At 37.2% G+C, this 23,422-nt stretch overlaps 1 protein-coding gene across 2 annotated transcripts in view; it reads left to right on the top strand.

Moving 5' to 3' along the window:
* cdkal1 (CDK5 regulatory subunit associated protein 1-like 1) overlaps window positions 1-23,422 on the top strand; it is a 252,726-nt gene that overhangs the window by 134,061 nt on the left and 95,243 nt on the right. For both annotated transcript variants that reach the window (XM_023963817.2, XM_023963818.2), the window contains exons 9-10: window positions 1,433-1,599; window positions 14,429-14,574. In XM_023963817.2, the coding sequence (XP_023819585.1) occupies window positions 1,433-1,599; window positions 14,429-14,574 (313 nt within the window). The remainder of the gene's footprint in view (window positions 1-1,432; window positions 1,600-14,428; window positions 14,575-23,422) is intronic.

Genomic DNA, 23,422 nt, shown 5'->3' on the forward strand with positions numbered 1-23,422 from the left:
GTCCTATATGGACAAATGTGGTTTCATAATTGCATATAAATTGTCACAATGGGGGAAAAAAGAGCATGTTAGAAGCAATGATACATGTATTTATTTAAAGATCTATAAGGGATAGATAGATAGATAGATAGATAGATAGATAGATAGATAGATAGATAGATAGATAGATAGATAGATAGATAGATAGATAGATAGATAGATAGATAGATAGATAGATAGATAGATAGATAGATAGATAGATAGATAGATAGATAGATAGATAGATAGATAGATAGATTACTTTATTAATCCCGAGGGAACTTGCATATCCATCCATTGCTCCTTAAAATACCCAATACATTCAATAGAAATTGGAAAAGTAATTGAGTAATAAATAGTCATAAAAACATAAAATGATCAAACTCTCTAAAACAGAGTAAAAAAATATAGGTATAAGAGCAATAAAACTAAACTAAAATAAGTAAAAGTATAAAAGTGGTAACAAGTAGTTGCCCGTTTAGTGACTCCTCATCAACTCAGAAAAGCCATTTTTCATAGCTGCTTTGCAGCGATATGCAACAGTTTACGTTCTAAAGCATTGCATATCGGTGCAAAGCTGCTGTTCTCTACTCCAGAATCCGCTGGAATTACGTTAATTGCATTATCACTTGCAGGGTTGCCGTAGTCAAAAGAATGTTAAGGGGTTAAAGCAAATTTGCTTTTTCAGAACTTTTGTCACTAAACGGAACTTCAGTCTCATTTTTTTTTACTACAAAAAAACACTTGACAGCTTTTCTTTGAAAAGGGGAAGCTTCCCTGACACTTTATTCTGAAGATTTGTTTATTTCCGGTGACAGTAGCGCTGTGGATTCTGCTTTTTTTCTTAACTTGTAGACACCGGTTAGTTATTATTATTCTGCATTCTAGAGTAATAAATACATTGGTGCCTAAATTGTGTTATACTAATTGTATTCTACTATTATTTATTTATTTTTATAAACCTTGTGAATCAGTGATCCTGTACATCGCATATTGCTTGAATTTTTGGGAGCAGATCACGAGTATCCGAGTAGTTTGATAGTCGTTACAGCCTTACTCAAGAATAAACCTAAACAATTCAGCCTTTTGTAGTACAGCATTTTTCATGAAAATAAATATTCAGTTTTTCTTTTTTGTTGTTGTTTTGTACTGATTATAATGTGTTTTTCATGTTAGACATTTTTAGTTAAATCAATGTGTGCTGGTTTCGTAAGCAGGGAAGCATAAAATGCCCAAGAATGCTGTACATAATGAGTAGTCCTCAGATTTGAGTTTCTGTTCTTCCCATAGCTCAGATAAATGTGAGTTTCTCTCATGAATTCCCAAATGGGAAAAATTACTTGGAGATATTAAGTCATTTATCTTTGAACGCATTTTTGTTTCAGTTCCTGTTTTTGTGTTTATTTGCTTTTAGAGGGCGTGTGTGAGATCTGGTTGACCAGTGAAGACACGGGAGCTTATGGCAGAGACATCGGAACAGATCTGCCCACGTTACTATGGAGATTGGTGGAGCAGATTCCGGATGGAGCAATGCTGAGGCTGGGAATGACCAATCCACCTTACATCCTGGAACATCTAGGGGTATGCAGAGAACACTCATTGTTATAAGATGTACCCATCACATTAAAGCAAGACATTATTATTATTATACATCAAAGTACATAAAAAGTGCATTATTTGGTCACTAAAAAACAGGAAATTAAGTTGTTAATAGATAAAAGTGCATTAGTTATTAAAAGAAAACAGGATCGACAATAAGTGTTAAAATTAAAACCAGGAAAAATATATACACCGGTATATAAAAGAAAACACTACATGAGCACATTATTGTGAAAATGGAAAAAAAAAATTCACAACTGCACAGTTAAAGAAAAAGTCTAGAAAAAGTAGTCCAGATTTAATAAAAGAACATTCTATTTCAACATTATATGGCTTTGTGAGTACATACAGAAAATGTACGGTACAAAAGAAAAAGAAGTTTGTCACAGAAGACTCCAGTGAACATGTGCAGAAAACTGACATTAGTTGGCTTGGAATTGCACAAAAAAGCAGGTTTGTGTTTTTCATTCAACTATAACAGGCTTTTTGAACAAATTGGGTTACTCTGTAGGGTAGTATAGATGCAAATGCGAACATGGAGTTGGACAAAACACTTCCAAATGAAAAATCCAGCCACATTTCTACAGTCACTTTCAACCCAGCTGTCTTTGGACTGTGCAGTGGATTTAGCTGTAATTTAAAAATCAGTTGTGACACAGTTTTAGTCAACCCCTTGTACAACTTCAGAACAAGATAGCAGAAAGAGGCTGTAAAGTGAGACTCCACAGAAGACAAGACCCTTGATAGGATCAAATTCAGTATTTAGCAGATTTTTCGTAGTGTTCCAGGGTGAACAAGAATGCTGTGCTGTATGTTACACATTTGAGGTTACTTGTTTTTGATTTTATATTAAAAGAGGCAATCAGAGAAACATTGGATTTTCTGCTGTGAGCCACAGTCCCATAGTCTCCAAAGCTTTTCCTCAATGACAACAAGTTCCACCCACACAAAGTGAGGCTTACCAGCAACCACACACACACAACTTTAACAATCCCGTGAAAAAAACAACAGTAAAGTTTTTTTTAATTGTAGAATGTATATCTATATTTCATTATTTATTATTATTTCTGTTTATTTAAACATTAACACAGTATATTTTAACAGAATTTTTACTTATTAATGAAGGATTATCTTTGTTAGTGTTTTTGTTTGACATTGGCTTTTCATTGCCTCTTTTTCTTAATTTTCTCATAATATGTCGTCAGTCCGAACAAACGTTGTTTCGACTTGGTTCAATAAACTAAATGTCCTTCTGTTTTGCTTACCAAGCTGTTCGGCTGCAGCTCTTGTCTCTACTCATTAGTTCATTCTCTTCCTTTATAATGAGTCAATTAAGGATCATTTTGTCCTATTTAGAGAATTCATTTTATCAGTCACTATTGTCCTGTAGAATGGAACAGTAAGCATACTTATCCCCTCGTTATTTTTGCTTTTTTCCTTTGTGATTTTCAAATGTGTCGGAGTAAAAATATTTATGTCCGCCATTTTAGCCTTTTATTCTGTGGTTTTAAATATGATTTTATTTTATCACGGTAAGACAACACTCATATACTTTCCAAAACATTTTAAAGGATGACATTAATCATTTTTAATATTAAATATAATTTTTTTATTTTTTTTATTTTAGTAACAAATCAACTAGTGTGTCTAAAATAGAGCAAATGGTTGAAAATATTTTTCATAGTTCTGTTGAAAAAATAAATCATGTTTTACTGTCAGAGTTGAATTGTCTAAAATATATATATATATATATATATATTTTTTACATAGAGATGTTTAATAATATGTTTCCATAGGATGGAGCTTCTATATTGGACTGTTCTTTGTTCATGACTCATAAACGTTTGCGACTGTTTATGGTCAGGACTTCACCAGCAGAGAACTTTTTGGTTCATGTCTTTTACAATCTTGATTAGCTTAGTTTAGGTGAGTAGAGAAGGAGAGAAGAAAGTAGATTCACAGATGTTCTTTAAAAAACTGAGATGTAAAGTCAGATGGTACTATTTATGTAGGCTTTTTCACTGGTGCAGTCGTGACATTTTGTGTTTTATCTTCATTCACGCAGCAGCTCTTTCTGCCTTTCCCAATGTTACGTTTTTCTAACCTGAGCTAAAGACTCCGTCGGGGATTTTCATTGTTGCCAACTGTAAAAATAAATAAAAGCGTTTGTATGTATTTGCTCACGTGTTTAATCCTTTAAAACTCTTGATGTCGCTGGAAACACCTTTTTTACACCCGCTCCTTGACCTACCCTAACTCTTTTAACTGCTCATGCAACCAACATGAATCAGCTCATTCTGACACAGAGAAAAGTGGCCTTGCATGTGGGCTTTGCGGTCATGCAACAATTGGCGCAGAGTGTTGCATAACGGCATTAAGTCCCTTGTCTTTGCCTAAAATCTGCTGATTTACGTTGATTACGTAAGCACTTTACAGTGGTAAAGTGCTTACGTAATCAACGTATGGCCGCTTTTCTCTGCTTTATTATCTGCTGGAATTTGGTTAATTGCATAAACTGTTGAAGAATTACATTCATTTAAATAGTAAAATGTACATTTTCGTTATCTGCTAGATGATTTAAATGTCTACTAGAGGCCTGTCTCTACGTCTATATTTTGCCCTTTTGAAGACCCACTCCAATCAAAAAGCATGTTTTTGGTGTTTTCAACATGGTTTTGTGGCCTTTTTTCTGAGTCACACATAAAGTAAATTACGCATAAAAAGGCATTTCTGATTGTTTCTTTATTCAAATTGTTGTGAATCGGTTGTAGGCTCACAAATGCAATTAGAAAAAGGCTGTATTATCTAATCTGTACAGCTGTATAGCTTTGATATCACTCACCATTTTTGTTGCACCGGTAATGTTAGGTTGGTAGTTAGTTGGCGGAGGGGCTGTAAGCTAGCGGGAGAGCACGTAAACAGATGGATGATGGGAAATGGGGTCGGACTTACTCTGCGTCAACAGTCCAGCTCAGAGGTACATTTCTGCTTAACTACTGCTGCTCTACAGAGACTATGTCCTAGAAAACAACACAGGTTATTCAGATTTAGGTCAAAAACGGCATGATCTTAAAGGACCACTGGGAACACCTTTAAAATAAACCAAAAGATGACCGGAAAGGGACTTTAAACATTTGGCTTTTCCAATTGTTTTCAGCCTTGATGTGTAATTTGTCTGCTATGTGGTTAAAAAATCTGTGTTGTAAAAGCAAGTGCAAGGTGGTAGTTAAAAAAAGTAAAAATGATAAGTGTAGTATACATATATCAGTGCTCAGATTTGCCTTTTTGTGACTTCTGACCTTCTAATGAAAGGTCACGAGAGCATTTTATGTTTTCCTATTTCTCAATCTCCCCTTTTTTTTATCTTTAGCATTGACTCTACTGGTGTGTCCACTTGTAAATCTAATCTGCAATTTGAGGATTAGAATTTATTGAAAAAACAATAATTCCAGGTAATGGAATGGTGGTAACCTAGAAAAAACCCCAGAAGAAATGTCATTTCATAAGTGACACTTTGATTTAAACAATCAAGGATTAGTGAGATAGAAGATAAATGGTATAAGGATGGGAAAATGGGGGGAATGAAGGCCTGGGGATAAAGATGAGGGGTAACGAGGACTGAGAAAAAGTGCTGTGGGAAGCAGCAATGGAGGTTGTAATTAACCAGGGGTTAATGGAGGTGGCTAATTGTCCCCCCACATGTATAGGTAGGCTTTATGCTTGGCTACATTACAATTAAAAAACCGCCCTCCTAATGATAGGGAATAACAATTAACTGACAATTAGAAGTATACTTGGATGACACACACGCTGGGTCTGCGAGTGTGTGTGAAGACTTTTTTTTCAATATGCTTTTAACTTTTTTTTTTTTTTAGAATCACATCTTTTTTTTTTCTTTAATTCCTCTGTCAATTAACCTACATAAAAAAAGAGATGAGGATGCTCTCATTTAACCGGTCTTTTGTTTCTATTGTCTCCTTATTCAAATCCCTTTAAAACCCAATTTTACATCACATTTTTCAAGTCACCAATATCGGAATTGAAAGTTATTCCTTAAATGTTTTCTTATTAACTCCACCTGCGAGTATTTTCAGCACATGTTTAACCACCTTTCATATTTTTGCCTTTAAACTCATTTCTCTGTCTAACTGCAACCCTTTATATTTTTTCCTTCTCATTCCTTTAACTCCCATTGTGATAAGGCAATCACTGCAATACAAATGGTGTGAGGATGATGATGAGGGTAGTTCTCGAAAGTATATTTATCCATCATCTTTGAGTAAAGGCCAAATAATATCCTGCTGTCTTTTCCTCTGAAGCACGCTGGCACTTATATAAGATCATCATAGTGAAAGGCTTTGATTGAAGCTGAAAAGGCCACGCAACTTCTCCACTGCCCCATTAAAGATGGCCCTCCTGCACACGCATTCTCAGATAAACACCTCTCTGTCTCCTTCTGGCTCACAGGAACACACTATTTCTTTCTCTTTTTTTTTTTTTTTTTTTAGCGTGTGCAGCATGTTTTTCTTGACAGATGTCGTCAGCCTCATGGCACCATTTGCTGATTGGGGCAGTTAAAGGTCCAATCGCCTCTCATGGGCCACTTCTCTCTGACATTTTGGTTGATTGCATTGTGCTGTCAGTACTCTGGTGGCAAAAAAAAAAGCTCTATTTAATTTTTGAACCATCCTCCAAAACCTTTATATTTTTGATTTCAGTAGTCCGTCTGTCTTGTCTTTGTCCCCGTCCTCGTCCATTCCCAATAAAGCAAAGCCTAAATCCATAAAGAATTATTTGCGCCTGCAGATAGCTGTGATTTAGTGAGCCGGCGTGTGATTGAATCTATCATGCAAGCTAGAACAGTAAATGATGTGTGAAAGTAGCCTCCTTGTATGTAGCAATCAGGAAGGCTGAGCTGAATAAAATAGCAGATGTCCATTAAAGAGCCTCCTCATTTCAGTTTGACCAGGATCCATCAGACGTGCCGTTCACTCTCTTCCTCACTGCTATTTCAACAGTTCTTCCTGCAGATGTTCAAGTTTCACATTAGCTCATGGAGCACCAACGTTTAAAAAGGAGAGATGTGAAAGTTTTCACCAGCTTAAAGTGCTTTTCATTTGTTTTGTGTAAAGCTCTTTCTGACTATATGGACTTCTCATTGAAACAACCAGCTGATTGTACTTGTACTGTACAAATATGACACAAAACTGCTAGAAGAGTTGTTGACTTTTATTTTTTATTGTATAACATCCTTCTTTTGTTTGATCTTTTGACTGTTTACTGGGTTGATGTGAAGTTAATGGAGTAAGGTCATGCAAATATCGATTGTGTTCAAGACATTTTTCAATTGTCTACACTCCATTCAAAGTTTCAGAAGTCACATACTGTCAGTGTGTCAGAGTTTCAAATACCTTTTTCTTTTGCAGCACTTAGTCTGTTGTCATGGACTTAACCAAAAAACTCAGTACTTTGTGTCCTCTGTGTTTTTACTGACTTTGTCAAAAATGTCAGTGTAATTCCATGGATTGATATGGATTAACAAACATTTTCTTTGTGTCTGCAAAAAGCAGTTTAAAAGTTCAGATCACTTTAAACACAGCAGTGTTGTCTTTTTTTGGTCTTTTTAAATATGTTCTTGTGGCATTTTCTCAGAATGAATGACATACATTGACAAAATTAAGATCAAATTTGCATTTCTGAATATTTCTTTATTCAAATCGTTGTGAATCAGGAGCAGATGAAAAAAGGCCAGAGGAAAAAGCTTGTAGCAGTATTACAGTAGTAAGTATTACAGTTGGCAGGCCACAGGCTCCCTACGTCTTCCTTTTCCTCGCCTGAGCTGGCATCTGGCTCAAAACTGTATGGATGGACAGCTCATACACTAGTCGCTATTTTTCTTTCACTGGTAATGTTAGGGTGGGGTTGTGTGTGTGAGGCTTTAAGGTAGCTGGAGACAATGTAAACAGATGGGTGATAAGATGTGGGGGTGGGCTTACTTTGCGCCCACAACCCAGAGGTGAATTTCTTACAAATTGCTGCCACTCTGCAGAAACTATGTTCTATGTATCAACGTTTCATTTGTTGAAGCGTGTAAAATTTGTTCCCTGGTGGAGGGAGCGTGGAGCTGCAGAGACGTCTGTGTTCTGTAACCATTTGGTGGTCTAACCCCCCCAATCCAACCCTTCAATGCTGAGTGTCTATTTTTAGAGTCTTTGGCATGACTCGACCGTCGAGTTGACTCGCGACTTTCCAGTCTCAGGGCAGACATTCTACCATACATTCTGCCTCTGAGTTGGTCATGTTGAGAGTGTGCCAACATGTATAACAATACAATTCCAGAGATGGTTTGACATCTTTAGGTTCTTCTATTATAAGACACGGTTGTGTTTTTTCAAATACCTTACATGTTTCCACGGATGTCTTCGTCAGAGTCGTCCAATGGTAGTGATGTGACGTATATAAAAAAAGATGATTGTAACTGAGGCGGATTCCCCTGTCAAACTTTGACAGGTGACTCCGCATGAGAGAGCAGGAAGGCCCCCTCATCCATTTTATTGAACTAACCGGAGATGGTTTGTTGGAAATTTTTTCGAAACAAAAGTATATATATATATATATATATATATATATATATATATATATATATATATATATATATATATATATATATATATATATATATTTTTTTCAATGGGAACATTTTGCAACTATCTCTCTTTTCATGCAGGAGCATTAAGTACTGGCATCAGCTAACCTTTAAACTTTATAGTTGCTTTTTACAAAGTATGAATTTACTGACAGTTATCCCAACATTTGTAATACTGTGTTGAGCAGCTTTGGGTCTGGGCTTCTGTGTTTTTCAGCTTAGTTTTTTTTAACACTATTTAAATGCTTTAGATAAAACATTAAAATATACATTCTAAAGAACTATTAAGCTTTTACATGCTCTGTACCTATTTTTCTATCTCTTTCCCTCAAGCATGTCAGTAAAATTTATTTATTACATTTATGTAATGGCTGATGTCTGTCATAGTTTTTGGTGTACTCAGTACGTTTTCTTTTTAAAGTGCCTTAAAAGTACAAACATTTCTCTAAAGCTGATCTTAATGTTTTTGCCCTTGATCTGCTGCCTCTTTTATGCTGCCACCCACCTCTTTTTCAGAACTTTTAATTAACAATTGGTAGCCCTCACTGTTAATACAGAAATCTCTGTCACTGTTAAAAATATTGAGTGTGCAGATTGGTGCGAATAAAGGTTAAAGAATTATACATTTAAAAGAAGAAAGCAGACCTGAAAATGCCACAAAAACATTTTTATTATACTTTTTTTTTTTTTTAAAGAACAAAAGTGAATTTGTTTAAATGCTTATAGTCTCTTGTTGAGGCTGTCTGGAGCCAAATCACCTTTCATGGTATTCTCCTCCTATGTGCTATTTTCATAATTATCTGATTTGACAGGAGAGATAGCAGATCCTTTAAGCTAATCGCTTTAAGATAGAGCCTTTTTGTGGGGGTTTATCGACAAAGATAAAAAGAACCTGTGTTAGTTTGTTTTGAGCTGACAAAAAATAATCCAGTTGAGCTGGAAGATAAGCAGTAAAGCTGAAACATATACGACTATGCTTCTAAAGTAATTAAGACTGATCAGTAAATGTCTTTACGAATTTAGGCTTTGAAGTTGTGGGCTGATTTTCTACGTCAAAGCTGGGATTTGCTCATCTATGCCTCATTTTGAATTTAGAACTGTAAAAAGTAAAAAGATGCAAACTATGACCCTACAACACTGAGCTGATAGAGACTCACATTGATTGATGGTCTGTATACCAACGTGATAAATGTGTTATCATAAGCTACATACACAGCAGGCATTTGACGCACGTACAAAAAGGTACTAAACATGGGTTCTTGAACGTGCCTTTAGCCCATGCTGTTCACACTGGATGAACATTGAGGGGCTTCTTCTTCTTTTTGTAATTTCGAGTGGTGCGTGTCCACCACCTACAGTTGGAAGAGGCTTTGGTGCGAAATGTAAAAAGTGGAGCGAATCTTGCGAATCTTTCTCCAGGGTTTTCCTTTCTCAGTTCTATTCAGATATATGAAAGACTTTGTGTCGAGAAATTCTCCCCCATGATTTATGTTCAAACGGTTGGCACTTATGTGAATTAAAGGGGGACGCCATCCATACGTCCCTACCAAATCGGAGTCCCTGGTTGGTCAAATGTGGGTTCAATGGACATGCATTGTGGACATTGTACTTGAAAAGTCGTGGTCATAGAAACTTGCGTAGCGACACGTAAATGGAAAATTTCAATTGCGGAAGCCCGAAATGCGTGTTTAAGCCTATTTGCGGACTTTTAATGTTAGCTGGCCACTTGACCATGTGATGCAAAGGGTAGCACATGTTGACTAAAACCCACCATATTATAGTGTTTACTATATCTTTAACCAGCACAATATTTGTTTAAAGTCCTCCAATGGCCAAACGCATGCACACCCGCTGCATCGTCTTAATGAAGGGGCTGTTAGTTCTAGTAAGTTGAAAAGTAAAAGAAAAAATATCAGGTTTGTTTGATATACTTTAGCTTGAAGCCCTCAGATGGCTGAACAAGCTTAGAATATAGAGGAAAACATCTGAACAAGTCTAAGATTAATTCCAATGCATAAATGCTTTATGGCATGCTGTGAGGATGCCAAAGATGCTTCAAAATTGTCTATAAAGGTTATTTTTACAAACAGAAGACAGCATAAAAGTTCAAAAAATCTCAATTTAATGTGAACGAATTGTCTAACAAAGCTAGCTGTAGATAACCTTCAACTTTGACACATTATCTTTTAGAAAACCAAGTAAAAATTATTTTCTTCCATATTGAGTTGTGAAAGGGAATTTTTCTTTTGTAAGTACCCTCACTTTCACTGAAATACACGTCAAAAGGAAACATTGAAAGTGCTACTCTTTTAGCAGCTTAAAGGTTATTCTAGCTCAAGGTCTCTGCATTTTGACTGAGATCTAATGTGAAGGGAAGTAAAACAGTGCTGGGCTAATTTTAAAAGCTCTAAAGAATAACTTACAACCAGCTTTGGCTGAAAATTACGCAAGAGTTTTAAATGTACTATTTCAACTGGAAACTCCTATATGTACACCAAAACAAAAGTTGTTTCTAAAGAATTTCACATATAAAAGTTTCTTACTTAAACAAGTTGAGCTTCACACATTCATATGTATATATTTTTTCCCCCTCGTCTCACTGTGATACACAATCACAGATATCCAACAGCCTGATTTCTGCTACTAATCAAGCTCCATTTTGCAACCAAATTAATTCTTTTTAATTTGGAGCTACAAGCGGTCAACCCCCCGTGGTGCTGCAATTGAGCCGTGTCTGTGTGCGTGTTCGCACACACATATGCTGTAGTTACGGAAGACCAAACGTTCAACAATAGCTCCTAATTGAAAAGACGGACTGCAATCAGCATATTCTTGAATGAAATCATAAAATCATCCCGTCTTCTCATCTTTTTTTTTCCATTTTCTCTTTCTTTCGGTAATTAGCATGCTGATGATTCTGATTATGTCTGTCAGAAAAATGTGACATCTGTGGACTCTCAAGTTCTTTTACAGAAAAGAAATTAGTGTCGAAATGAGTGCCAAATAAATAGAAAAAAAACCCTTACTATTGGAGAAAAGTACTTTAAGAGAAGCCCCTTTTCTAATTAGGTTTTAGCACAAAAAAGCACAATTGTGCTTCCTATCATGCTACCAGATAATATTTGTTGTACAATTATATGTCTCAGTAGACTAAACAAATAAACGTTTCTTTGATATTTTGTTTTAGGGAAAAATGTCACGGAAAAAAAATCCTTCTTTCTGAGTTTAATTTATAGTAAAAAAAAACCCAAAGAATTTAATGTGGTATTAGACACATTTGGGTACAGCACAATAGGGAACACCTCATTTTACGGTGCACTATCAAGGAAATTGATGTCTTTTTTGAACTACTGTCATACATAAGGCATACTGAACTATAAGGACCGTTAAGTGAGTCAAAAGAATCAGAGATAAGTCTTTGAATCAGTCAGACTTTATTAAACACGTTAACAGAGTAACCTTAGGGCTATGTCAGAATTCCTTCACTACTCACTACACAGTGCACTATATAGTATGTTTGCTATTTTGTAGTGCTGTCCCAATGTACAATTCCAAAATCGAGTGCCATAGAAAGTTCCCAGAAGTCTCTTCGACCATCAAGTGTGCATCGATGCTCACTGGATTGGCGAATATGGACCATAATGCATTGTGTTCGAACAATTTCAGAAAAGAAATGTGTTTAAATGTGTTTTTTTAATAAACCATCAATGGTTTCATCTTCAGAACACATTGGATTCCTAAATAGTCTTTGTAAAATGCTTGTTTTGTGTAGATTTTCACCTTGTGAAATCAATGGCGTCATATAGGCCGTATAAAAAAAATAAAGTATTTGCTTTTTAAAATCCAGGGTAAATAGTGTTGTCAGCCTATACAATAGTCCGGCACTAGATATTTTTTTAGTAGTTAGGGAGCTAAGTTGGGGTATGTTGTCTGCAACATGTGAAAAAACAGACTGATACTGCTAAAAAAAATGTTACTATAACTATGCCATATTCCAATATTGCTAGCAACAAATTAAAAAAAAACTGGCATTGCTACACGTTAGCCGCAAATCGTATTTACAATAACATCCGACCTTGTGTGCAGCTCATAATAAAACAGACTAAAACCAATAAAATAAATGTTACTGTGACTACGCTAACACGTGACACGTAAAAAAAATAACACAGTTCAACATCGCTACACTTTAGCTGTGTTAGTATATTCACAATACCTGTAACTACCTCGTTTCCAACATGTAAAAAAGCAGACTGATACTGCTAAAACTAAAAGTTTCTGTGACTACGCTAACATGTGACACGTAACAAAAACAACACAGTTCAACATCGCTACACTTTAGCTGTGTTAGTATATTCACAATACCTGTAACTACCTCGTTTCCAACATGTAAAAAAGCAGACTGATACTGCTAAAACTAAAAGTTTCTGTGACTACGCTAACATCTAACCTTGTTAGGAACACATTGAAAAATACAGTGCGACACATGTTAGCCCCGTTAGCGTATTTACAATAGCATCCAACCTTGTTAGCAACTCATTAAATAAACAGAACATAAACAAAATCGCTTTAAAATCAGTAAGACCAACCACAATCAATCCAGATTATTTTTGATAAAGATTAAGGCTTATAGTGCAGGAAAATACTCTACTTTAATTTCACCTGCTTTGCTATTTTTCATAATGAATTAGATGGTGTGTCGACTTTCTGAAGACATTCACACATTAAATTCAGAACAGGTTTAGCATTGGAAGGCTTTTTTCTTCACAGTAAATCAGGTGTTTTTGTGTGCCACATTCATATTTAGATTTTAATTGCATAAAACTCACTTTTATGAACGCATTTTGCGTTATAGAAAGTTTCAAAGTGTACCATCATTTTTGTAGAATTTTCTTTAAGAAACACAAAAAGTTACCTCCTCACATTAATTATTGGCGAATATATTTTTTTCTTTTCTTTAATCATTTTGTTTTGAAAGGGGGGCTTGCATGGTGCAGAACAGCTATCGACTTGTCAGACATAAAGGGTCTCTGCTGAAGAAACCTTGACTCCTGGGACTTCAGATCTTGTGGGGGCATGATGAATTCCCTGAGCTGCTTTTATTTTTATTTTGGCAATATAATAAGGAGAAAGAAAAATATGAGGAAGAGAGAAAGAGACATTGTGTTACAGAAGGTCTGAGGGAAAAGAAGAGTGCATTGAAAGGCAGGAATGTTAATGGAATCTTCAATTTATTCAGCCTGGCAACAGTGAGATGCTGCTGCTTTATTCAGTGCAGCAAATATTTGCCAGCATCTGTAAGTATGTGGAAAGGCTGTATTTTAGGCGTTACATTAGTTGATAATAGGCTACAATTTACAGAGCTATTTACCTTTGGGTTTTTTTTTGTGAATAATCTTAATTATGATTTCTAGCCTTACAATGATCAGTAGTTTTGTACCATAAATAAAGAAATAAAGACACTGTATGAGCCAAGGTTCAGTGTATCTATAGGTTTTCATCTTGGTATGATCACAGTCCGGTTGCAAAAATAAATACATTCATGTTGTCTTATCTATTAAAAATAAGGGACTGCTGAAGAAACAGTAGATAGTAGTTTTTTATATACAGCCTTAGTCACTACTGCCCTTATGGGTGGGAATGGGCAGTTCGTGGCCAAAAGCTTGGTAAACCTGTACACAGAGGTGGTCTGCAGGAATTATCGTGGGGGGTACTATTGGCACTTATGTGTCACGTGTACACATCTTTTGCGTGTGGTCGACGTGTACCTAGTACACACACCTTATTAATGACGAGTGTGCAGCAGAAGAGCACCGAACAACAGTATCACGTCAACTTCATAAGTGTATGCAACTTACATTATCCTTACAGAAACGTCGCAATAGACTTACCACACGCACAACAACCGTACGTTCCATTTTCATGACATCCCTAAAGGTGGCCGTACGAGCCTCAACGGAACTACAAAACACGTGTGTTCCCCTTAAGATGCAGCTGCTCCTGTCTGTGAGCCTCCACGGGTCCAGACAACCCAAAAACCTGCAGCACCTGTACGGGTCAACCGCCCCATACGAGTGCATGTGAATAAAACTTTAATAATAACACATCCAAGTTCCAGTTCCAAACTTAAATTTTCATATTCATTTCCTTGTTTTTTTGTCTCTGTAGGAGATGGCAAAGATTTTAAATCATCCGCGAGTGTACGCCTTCCTCCATGTCCCCGTGCAGTCGGCATCCGACAGTGTCCTAATGGATATGAAGAGGGAATACTGCATAGACGACTTCAAAAGAGTTGTGGACTTCCTCAAAGAAAGGTAAAGTAGAATATGAGTTATAATGGATCATTTGATTGAAGCTGATTTGTTTTGGAGGCTCAAATTTTTCTATGAATCCCCTTTTTATCCGGTGCAACAACAATACAACAAACAGAAAGTTTAGAAGTTTAGACTTGTTTCCACCCAACTTTGCCAGTTTAGAATATTCAACTTTTTAAAACATTTATGAAGAAAAACTGGTAAACAAAGAATGTTCAGTCCAAAACAACATTGTAAATATAGGATGACATGGAATTAAAAAATGCATTTTTGAGAAACCACCCGCAGAGGGTGAGAGGGGCTGTTTTTTAAATTAATTAATTGATTTTCTATATCTATTTGGCACTTTGAGCTACTATAGTTGTAAAAGTGGTCTACAAAGTTTGATTTAATTTGATGATGATAAAATTGCAATGTATTCGTTAAAAAATTGAAGCAGTTTCTTTAGTGCTTGTGTGTTTTTTTTTCTTTAGTACTTTCAATCAAAAAGGCACCTTTTTAAGTTTGTAACCTATAATATATGCAGAAAAAAATGTAGATCCAGCTACAAAACCCTGATACTTCCAAGACATTTACATTGACCTGCTCATGCGAATAGTAGAAATGGATTAGAGTCCCACACTTTGCAGATTTGATCTCTGCTGTTAACTGAAAGATGAAAAATATAATCTTTTCCAATATGATGGATAATCTGTCATGGAATTTGAGCATGTTTAATTATGACAGAGCACATCAGAGTGCTGGATAAATATAGAACAGAAGCTCTGATGTGCTGTGAGGGGATTGATATGAAAATGAGTTTGTGTCATCTTTCTATCTTAAATGGCTAGGTATTATTGTGAGATTTAGAAGAGGCGTGTTGGTGTATGCAGTTGTATTTATTCAAACATGTTATTGCTTTCGCCAGATGCCGTCCTCTCTTTTATTTCTTGGAATTACTGAAGAGGATAAATGTTTTCAAATCAATTCTAATGAAAACAGTTATCCATCTTTGTATGGAACACACTGAGTGCTTTGTCCAAAACTAGATAAATAAATTCAATTGCTCTTTTTTCCCAAGGTTTTTTTCCTTGTAACTGGATGTTTATATCATTCCTAATTTTCAGCATCAAGGCTGTTTGCGTTACCAAAAACAAAGATTGTATCTAAGGAAAGATGCTCCACACTCCTGGACTCCAGCATGGAGGACTACATTGTGTTTATCAGGGAAAAGTGAGCACTCTTCCCTGACTTGATCAGTTCTTTACCTGGTGTTTTTGTCATAAGGCTGCTGTCTTGGGTCACTTATTATGACGGCATAACAGTCACAGGACAGTGAATTTTGAAATGCCTGAATTAGTCCGTTCTGCATGTGCTTTGCATGTTGTTTATTTGATTAACGATTGGTTTAGTTCAGAAAACAAACCGACCTTCTGATGGTCAAAAAGCCGTCATTTAACTTGATTTTCTTTTTTTCATTCTTAACACTTGAGTCAGCGTTAAAAATCCACTCCGATCAGCGTTCCCAAGTTGTCTATTAGTTTTTATCATGCCGTTTTTAGCCAAAATCAACACACCTCCATACCACCCCCACTTCACGTTGCTGAGAGCTCTCTGTTTAAGAGGAGCGGGACGCTACATCACCAGTAGCCTCTTTTTCAAACATCTTTTTGTCGTCTGTTCCTGATTCACAACAGTTTGAAGAAATAAATACTCAAATACATAATTTTAAGCCTAATTTTCTTCATTTATGTCCATCATCAAAGAAATGCCAGATGAACATGGAAAAAACGCCATTTTCATGCCTTCATGAACTTTTTATTCTATTTTTTGGCAATCATTCAAGTGGTACGTTATGAATTTTAAAAAGTTTGAAATTATTAACAGTTTAACAACTTCATGTTTTTTTAATGTAATGCCAGTTTTTATGTGTGTATGATTTTGCCACAATAATATCAGAGGAAGCAGGTTAGAGGGGGAATCATAGGAGGAATCACATTTATTAAATGTCAGAACAGCAACTATTAATTGTACATTGTAGACATGAAACAATTGCTGTTTCTCAATACTTTTATTAGTTTTTGAAAAGTTTTAAAAGGATATTAATTATTTTACCAAAGTACACATTCTTAGTTCTCTTTCCACCTCTGGTGGAATAGAAGTTAAATTCTGATTGATTGATATAAAAGTCTTAAAAAGTCCTAAATTAAACTTGTGGTAACTTGTAAGAAGCATACAGTTTTTAGTTTTTGCGTCCACAAGCACATTCTCCTGTGTGCTGCAGCCTGTTTCTTCATCTGTAACATTCATCCATGCTTTCCACAGGAAGGGCATTTGCTGGTGTTTCTGGCACCGCTCAGCAACACTGGTCCAAACACAATAGTTTGATGTCAGTTTTAAGAAATCAATACTTCTGCACATGCATGTGACAGCAGCAGCAGGAGTGGTTGGGCTGCAGCTCAGGTTCCGGGAGAAAGTCCAGTTTAGACGAGCCAAAGAAAAAAAAAAACACCCACTGTGTGTGTGCGTGCGTGTGTGTGCGTGTGTGTATATATAGGAACATGTTCGTGTGTGGAACGTGAATGCTCGTTTCATTAGGAAACTAGTTCAGAAAACGTATGGAGCCCGTGTCAGAGTATGAGAAGTGCAAAGGAGTGTGCAGTTTGTGTATTCAGGTGGGTGGTTGTCAATGTACACAGTTTGAAAACAAGCCCATGTTTAGATATGAAATACTGCTCTTCAATTTGAACATTTTGGACAGGGATAAACTTGTGACTGAAAAGTCGACTTATTATTTCGTCCAGCCACAATGAACACTTAAGTGAGTCAGCAGAACATTTCTTTTTTTCTGCTGATTCGGTGGAGTTTCTGTAAAGGAACATTTCAAAATCAACTGAAACCCAGATCAAAGTATGTCACGTTGACTAGCCCTCTGGAACTAAAAAAAAAAAGAAAAATACCCCATCCATGTAGGCGACCATTAGGGCTGTCACTAATGATTATTTCAGTAGTCAATTCGTCAGTGTTTATTTTTTACATTAGGTGATGTGCAATTTTTTTTTACAAAAGGTTGTACTCAGTCCGTGAAGTTTTGCGTCATTTATCGTACTGCTGATGCTCGGCGTATGGTGCGTTCACAGAAACTGAAATTTTACACACATAGTTCAAAAATTTCAATTTAACCCAATAAAAGATAAACAAGTCCCAGCTAAGCTAGATGCTAGCACAAAAAAAGCCATAATTGGCTCGCAAACTATACGGTTCCTGATCCCTGCACTAAATCGTTGTCTTAACTTCCCATAGAAATAGTAATAACGTTTTTAAGTAATAATCGCCCCATGTTCGTAAATAGGAAATGTTAACGAACATTTACTTTATTGCAATTAGTGAACAGTAAAATATTCTGCGATAATTTTTCCTCCATTAGTTTGCCAAAGTGACTTAGGTGGTAGCCAAGGTGCAGCACCCCAATCATGTCTTTAAATCCTCTTAAATCATTGACAGAGATCTCAGTCCTTTCAGAAAGACGTTAAGGAAGCTCTGTGCAAGTGTTGCAGCCATCTCTGGTTTGCACTGGCTCCTCCCAGTCTACAGCATAGACAAAAACAATGGACGAATCGAGGTGTGACGTCACCCATAGAAAATGCCTTACCTTCGGCTGTCGCGAAATGAGGCAAAATTCCTCACCATCGTATCTATGGCAATGGCGACAGTAGTTGCCATAGACACGATGACTCAGAGCGACTCGGACCGATCACTGTTTACTGGTGTGGGGTTGGTTGTCCGTATCCTAGGATTCGTCATATTTGCAGATGTCACTGGTCCCTAGCACCCGCAAATATAGCGGGAATACTCTAAGGTCAAGTCTTAAGTCTCTGCATGTCCGATTTAAGTCCAAGTCCCCATCTCTGCTGGAAACCACGAGTCATCATGCATTCCTGACACTGAAACAACAGTGCAGTTATGTCTGATCATCTCCATTACAATAAGGAAATCCCCACAGTGAGACTTTGATACAAGTCGAACTGTACCTGAACATCACAAGCTCCTGGTTTCTGTTTTTTAAAGAATCAATTACCGCAAAACTCCTTACAGAACTCCACCTGTCTCTTCTACACGTATCAAACAAATTAAACCCACTTTGGACCCAGGCTGCTGCTTTTAACCGACCTTCCAGCTAAAAAAAATAAAAAATGTCCCCTTAGGTCTTTAGTTTGGCTTCCTTCCCTGTTGCTATTGTCCGCAGACAGGTTTTTCAGTTGATACCTTGACCGGTACTGACGATTTTCACATCAAAGCTGCAGCTAGGTGCCCTGCAGAGCAGGCTTTGAACTCTGTCCGCTCAGACTGTGCGCTTTTAAACACCCCTGGGGTGTAGAATAAATTCCTCTAGACGTGGAGGTTAAAGACCTTGGAGGCAGGGGTCCCCACCAGCAGACCAGCAGCCTTGATCCTGATGTCTATCTGTAAGTGTGCTTAGCAAAGCTGGGCAACAATTCTGACAGCATGGAGGGGAGTATGTCACTGCAGCGTGGTGGGTCAAGGCGAGCCTTTCACGTTTGTTAGGAAGTTCAACCCTCCAGGTGTGCCTCTAGAAGGCTTAGATTTCTACAGAGAAAAAGAACAAGCTTCTTCATTCTAAAACAATCAAATGAAGGAAATTATTTAATGTTGTTTGTTATGAGTTCATATTATTTACAATATTTTCCGCACTATAAGACAGACTTAAAAGGCTTAATTTATTTATTTTTCCATAAAATGACTGTACTTTATAATCTACAGAGCTTTATACATGAATATATTTGTAATTCTGGTTTTTCTCACTATGGTGGCCCTGAAGTTCAAATCACACCAAGAAATTAGTCAACGCAGAGACATTAAAGATCACAATGATAATTTTAAAAAGCTAAACAAATAATAAAAAGCATTGCATTTAAAAAAAACAAACAAAACTCCAGTATTCTAAAAAATTATGGAAAATAAAAATGAGACATTTCTTAATTTTCTAGAAATCAAAATGAAATGGTAAAAAATAACACCAAGAAGAAACTGGAAACGGCAGGTACTGTATTCCGAAAATCCAATATTGTTTTTTTTTTTTGTAAGGATGTGTTTTCCTTTTTTAATTGCTGTTGTGATCTTTGATATTGAGTGATTTGTTGGTGTGATTTGCACTTCAGGGCCTCCATAGATTATTGATGTTAAAGCGGTTTTGAGAGGCGCCCTGTTAAAATGTCAGTCTGTTTATTTTACGAGTTGAAAATTTCTGGGTTATTGCGAATATGGTTCAGGGGTCACTGTGAAATCTGTCAACAAAGTCTGACTGACTGATGGATTTATCTCTGACTGTAGTTCGGTGGGCCTTGTATATGAAAATACAGTAATCACATTTTGCCACCAAACTACTAGTAGTCCGTCTCTGGCTTTGACCTTTTATCATAGAAATCTCAAAGGGTTGAAGCAGTGACTGTAGCAGCCTCTCTCAAGACTCCTTGAACAGTCAGCCTCATTACTGACTCTCACTTGAGTTTGGTAAAACTTCTAAAGTTCACCTTAAGTTAGTAGTGGAGTCAAGTTATGTGACCTACATTTTAATAGAGTCAAGCATATTACTTGTCCCTAACTGCTTAAATAGAAGGATCCATTGTTATTCCCTTAGCTATTCTGATCACTAAATACCAGTAGGTAAGTTTTCTTAATGTGCACATGCTTAAACCCTTCTCTTGAACATGTTTTCAAGGCTGAATTTCTTTTTATTTTTTCTGGTGTAATGATTCTTTAGTTTAGTTGTTTCCAAACAGACTCTAAAATTTATGAAAAAGCTTTTAAGCTATGACTGTGACATTAATGCGGCAAATTAATGTCTTTCTGTGTGGAATAATTCACTTAATTTTAAACAAAGAGACGCATTCCACCCTTTGTGTAAAACACTCATTGCGTTTTAGGTTTTTTGAGCTTGATTGTTTTGTGCCATGAAGAATTTTTAATAGTCAGGAGAATAATTGTGGCAGTAAAATGTAAAATTGTTCCTGTGTGACAAACCAGGCCGTATTTCTCCAGTCTTTGTTCCCGCTTTGAACAATTAAAATCATGAAATAGAGAACAGTCTTTATGTAATGATGTAAAGTGAAAATCCAGTTATGCTGGAATAAGACTGTTATAGAGTGTGCGGACATGGTCAGAGGATTTTCCACTGTTGCTCCGTAGTTCTCGACAACATTTGGGCCAGTTTTCCCTCAACAGCTCTTGAGGGTTGAGTGTGTTGGAAGCACTGGGGCCGGAGATGAAACGAAGAAGGGCTCGCTGCCTGTGAGTTAGGGATTTGTGTTTTTGCGTGCAGTGGAGGAGAATCTGGTTAATGTGTTAATGTTGAACTGAGGTTTTAGTCATGTTGAGCTGGGGGAGGGGGGGGGGGGGGCGCCTTCAGATCGTCATGGGTTGATGATTGAGTTATGGTTTGGTATTAAAGCGCTCTCAGACTTTGCCAAGTTTCATTTAGTTTCATTTGTCCTTCCTGCTTGTGTTATGCTATGTTCACACCGGTCTTGGCAACTCAAGTTCAAGCAACCAGTTCTGTTCATGTTACATATGAGAAGTCTATTTAATATTGCCTTTCAGGCTGTCCTGCCTTAAAACGTTTGCGTTTATGCATCGCTGTGCAATTTTTTAAAGTCTGTTTTCGGACTCTTCGTACAAAACGGCCATTGGCCATTGATTATGCATTGACAGTTAAACCAGGCCAGATTTTGACCAATCAGGGGGGGGGGGACGTGGCAGTTGGTAGTGACATGTGGGTAGCATCTTTTCTGATCATGAAGGAGAAATCAATAATGGCGGTGTCAGAAGTCAGAGCTCTGTCTCCCCCCTGTTCACCAGCGGGAACCATCTCCAGAGTTTTAACCACACTACATCTCCCAACAACCCCAGCACACACTTCCTGGATGCCACACACCTCACTCTCATTCACTCAATCAATACTCAATCAATCACAGCATACTTAAACGCTGCACTGAGCCTCCCTCAGTGTGAAGTATTGTTTGTGCCACTCTGCCTTCATTACCGAGCGTTATATCCTGATCTTCTGATTTGTAGACCCGTTTCTGTATCTGAATCTGTTTGCCTGCCGCCTGCCCCGACCCTCGGCTGGATCCTGACTTCTCTCGTTTCTGCTTTGATGCTCCTATCCTTGTTACTGACCCCTGCTTGCCTGCCTGACCCCGATTTAGCTTTGTGGACTTTTAGCTGAGCAAATTAACCTGCTGCATTTGGATTCAGCCATCTGCCTTTTTTTGTGACAGCCGCTTTGTGCCCAGACGGAATTCTATGACACCCAACCTTTCATATTTTGGAATAGAGCTGCGGAAGAAAAAGCCTGGAGCAAGATTCACAAGATTTGCACCGCTTTGACATTTTGCACCAAGCCTCCTCCAACTGTAGGTACATATGTGCGAACACCATGAGCTGAACGCGGGTTCTTGAACACGGAGACACATGTCCATTGTGACAGTAGCATATCTTGTATCATAGAGAAAGACTTCTAAAGCCTGCCGAGCATTGACCTTGACTTTCTACCACGTTTATCTTTGTAAAATAATGAATTCATATATATTTTTTTGTGTGTGCACTATTTTATTGTCCCTCCAAATTTATTTAACAGGTGAATGATATTTGCAGTGGGGGTAGATAATGAGCGCAAAAACCCTTGACCTATGACGGGTAGAAAGATGCTGGACTAAAAACGCGCCATGTCACATTTCAATACAATCTTTTTTAAACCATAGTGGTGAGCTTTAATCTATTTTTCCGAGTATATTATTCTTCTACTCATTATCTTCACAGTTTATTTTAACAATTCTTTTTTTTATTTGATTCATTTCATATATTTCTTTCTTTTTTTCTTTTTTTTACTGAGGACTGGGTTTGATCGGACATGCAGTATGTCAGGATAAAAGGATATCAAACACTTATAAACCCTTAAATGTTCAATAAAGCATCATTTTTGGATGTTTAAAAACAGTATTTTCTTGACAAACTTTTATTTTCACTTTTTCTAATGTAGTCTGTTTTTTTCCTCTCATCACAACTGCTGCATGAAATGCACCGGAGACGGTTTGGTTAGTCTTTGCACATTTTCCCAGTTAATTATACGGCGTTCACACCACGGAGGACATTTAGCCTCGTAACACATTTAACATGTGCATCAGATCTGCTTCATTATTCATAATGTAAGGAGACGGCAACCTCTCGGTGGTGAGGATGGGACGTCAAGATGCTGAAAAGGCATAAATATAAATTAGAATGTTTTGATTCCAATTATTATAACATGCACTGCATTAAGCTAAATGTCAGTTTAAATGTGACCACATTAGGACTTGAAGGCGTTCCGTGAACAAACAGGCAGTTTGAAAAATTCTTCATCTTTGCTTTTTATTTTTTTTAGAGACTGAAGTCTGATGACTGGACTTCTGCGTGCAGCAGGCTCACTCACGAGTTGTCCCACAATGAGCAACCCGACTGTTGAGATAATGTGTCGATAATAAACTTTGTGGGTTTCGGTGTCTCCTTAGTGCCACAAGACCTTTTGAAAAGCAGACGACGCGCAGACAGCAGAGCGCTCTGTCTGCGATGTGTTAGTCATCGACATCAGTCACGAGGAGTGACAGGGTTATGTCAGACCTCCCCTGGGTTACAGCGGGACACACGCACTGTTGCGTGACTGCAGACAGCCTCTTGCTGTGTTTGTTGTTGAATATACCTCTGTTAGTTTGCACACAGGCACTCGCACACTTCAGGTACCGGCACAGGGCCTAATACTTCACCCGGGTACTTGATGAGGTGGGCGGAGTCTCCCTGAAGGGAGAAGGAAGAA

This window comes from Oryzias latipes, chromosome 16 (genome assembly GCF_053564925.1).
Source record: "Oryzias latipes strain Hd-rR chromosome 16, Olatipes_Hd-rR_3.1".
Lineage (NCBI taxonomy): Eukaryota > Metazoa > Chordata > Actinopteri > Beloniformes > Adrianichthyidae > Oryzias > Oryzias latipes.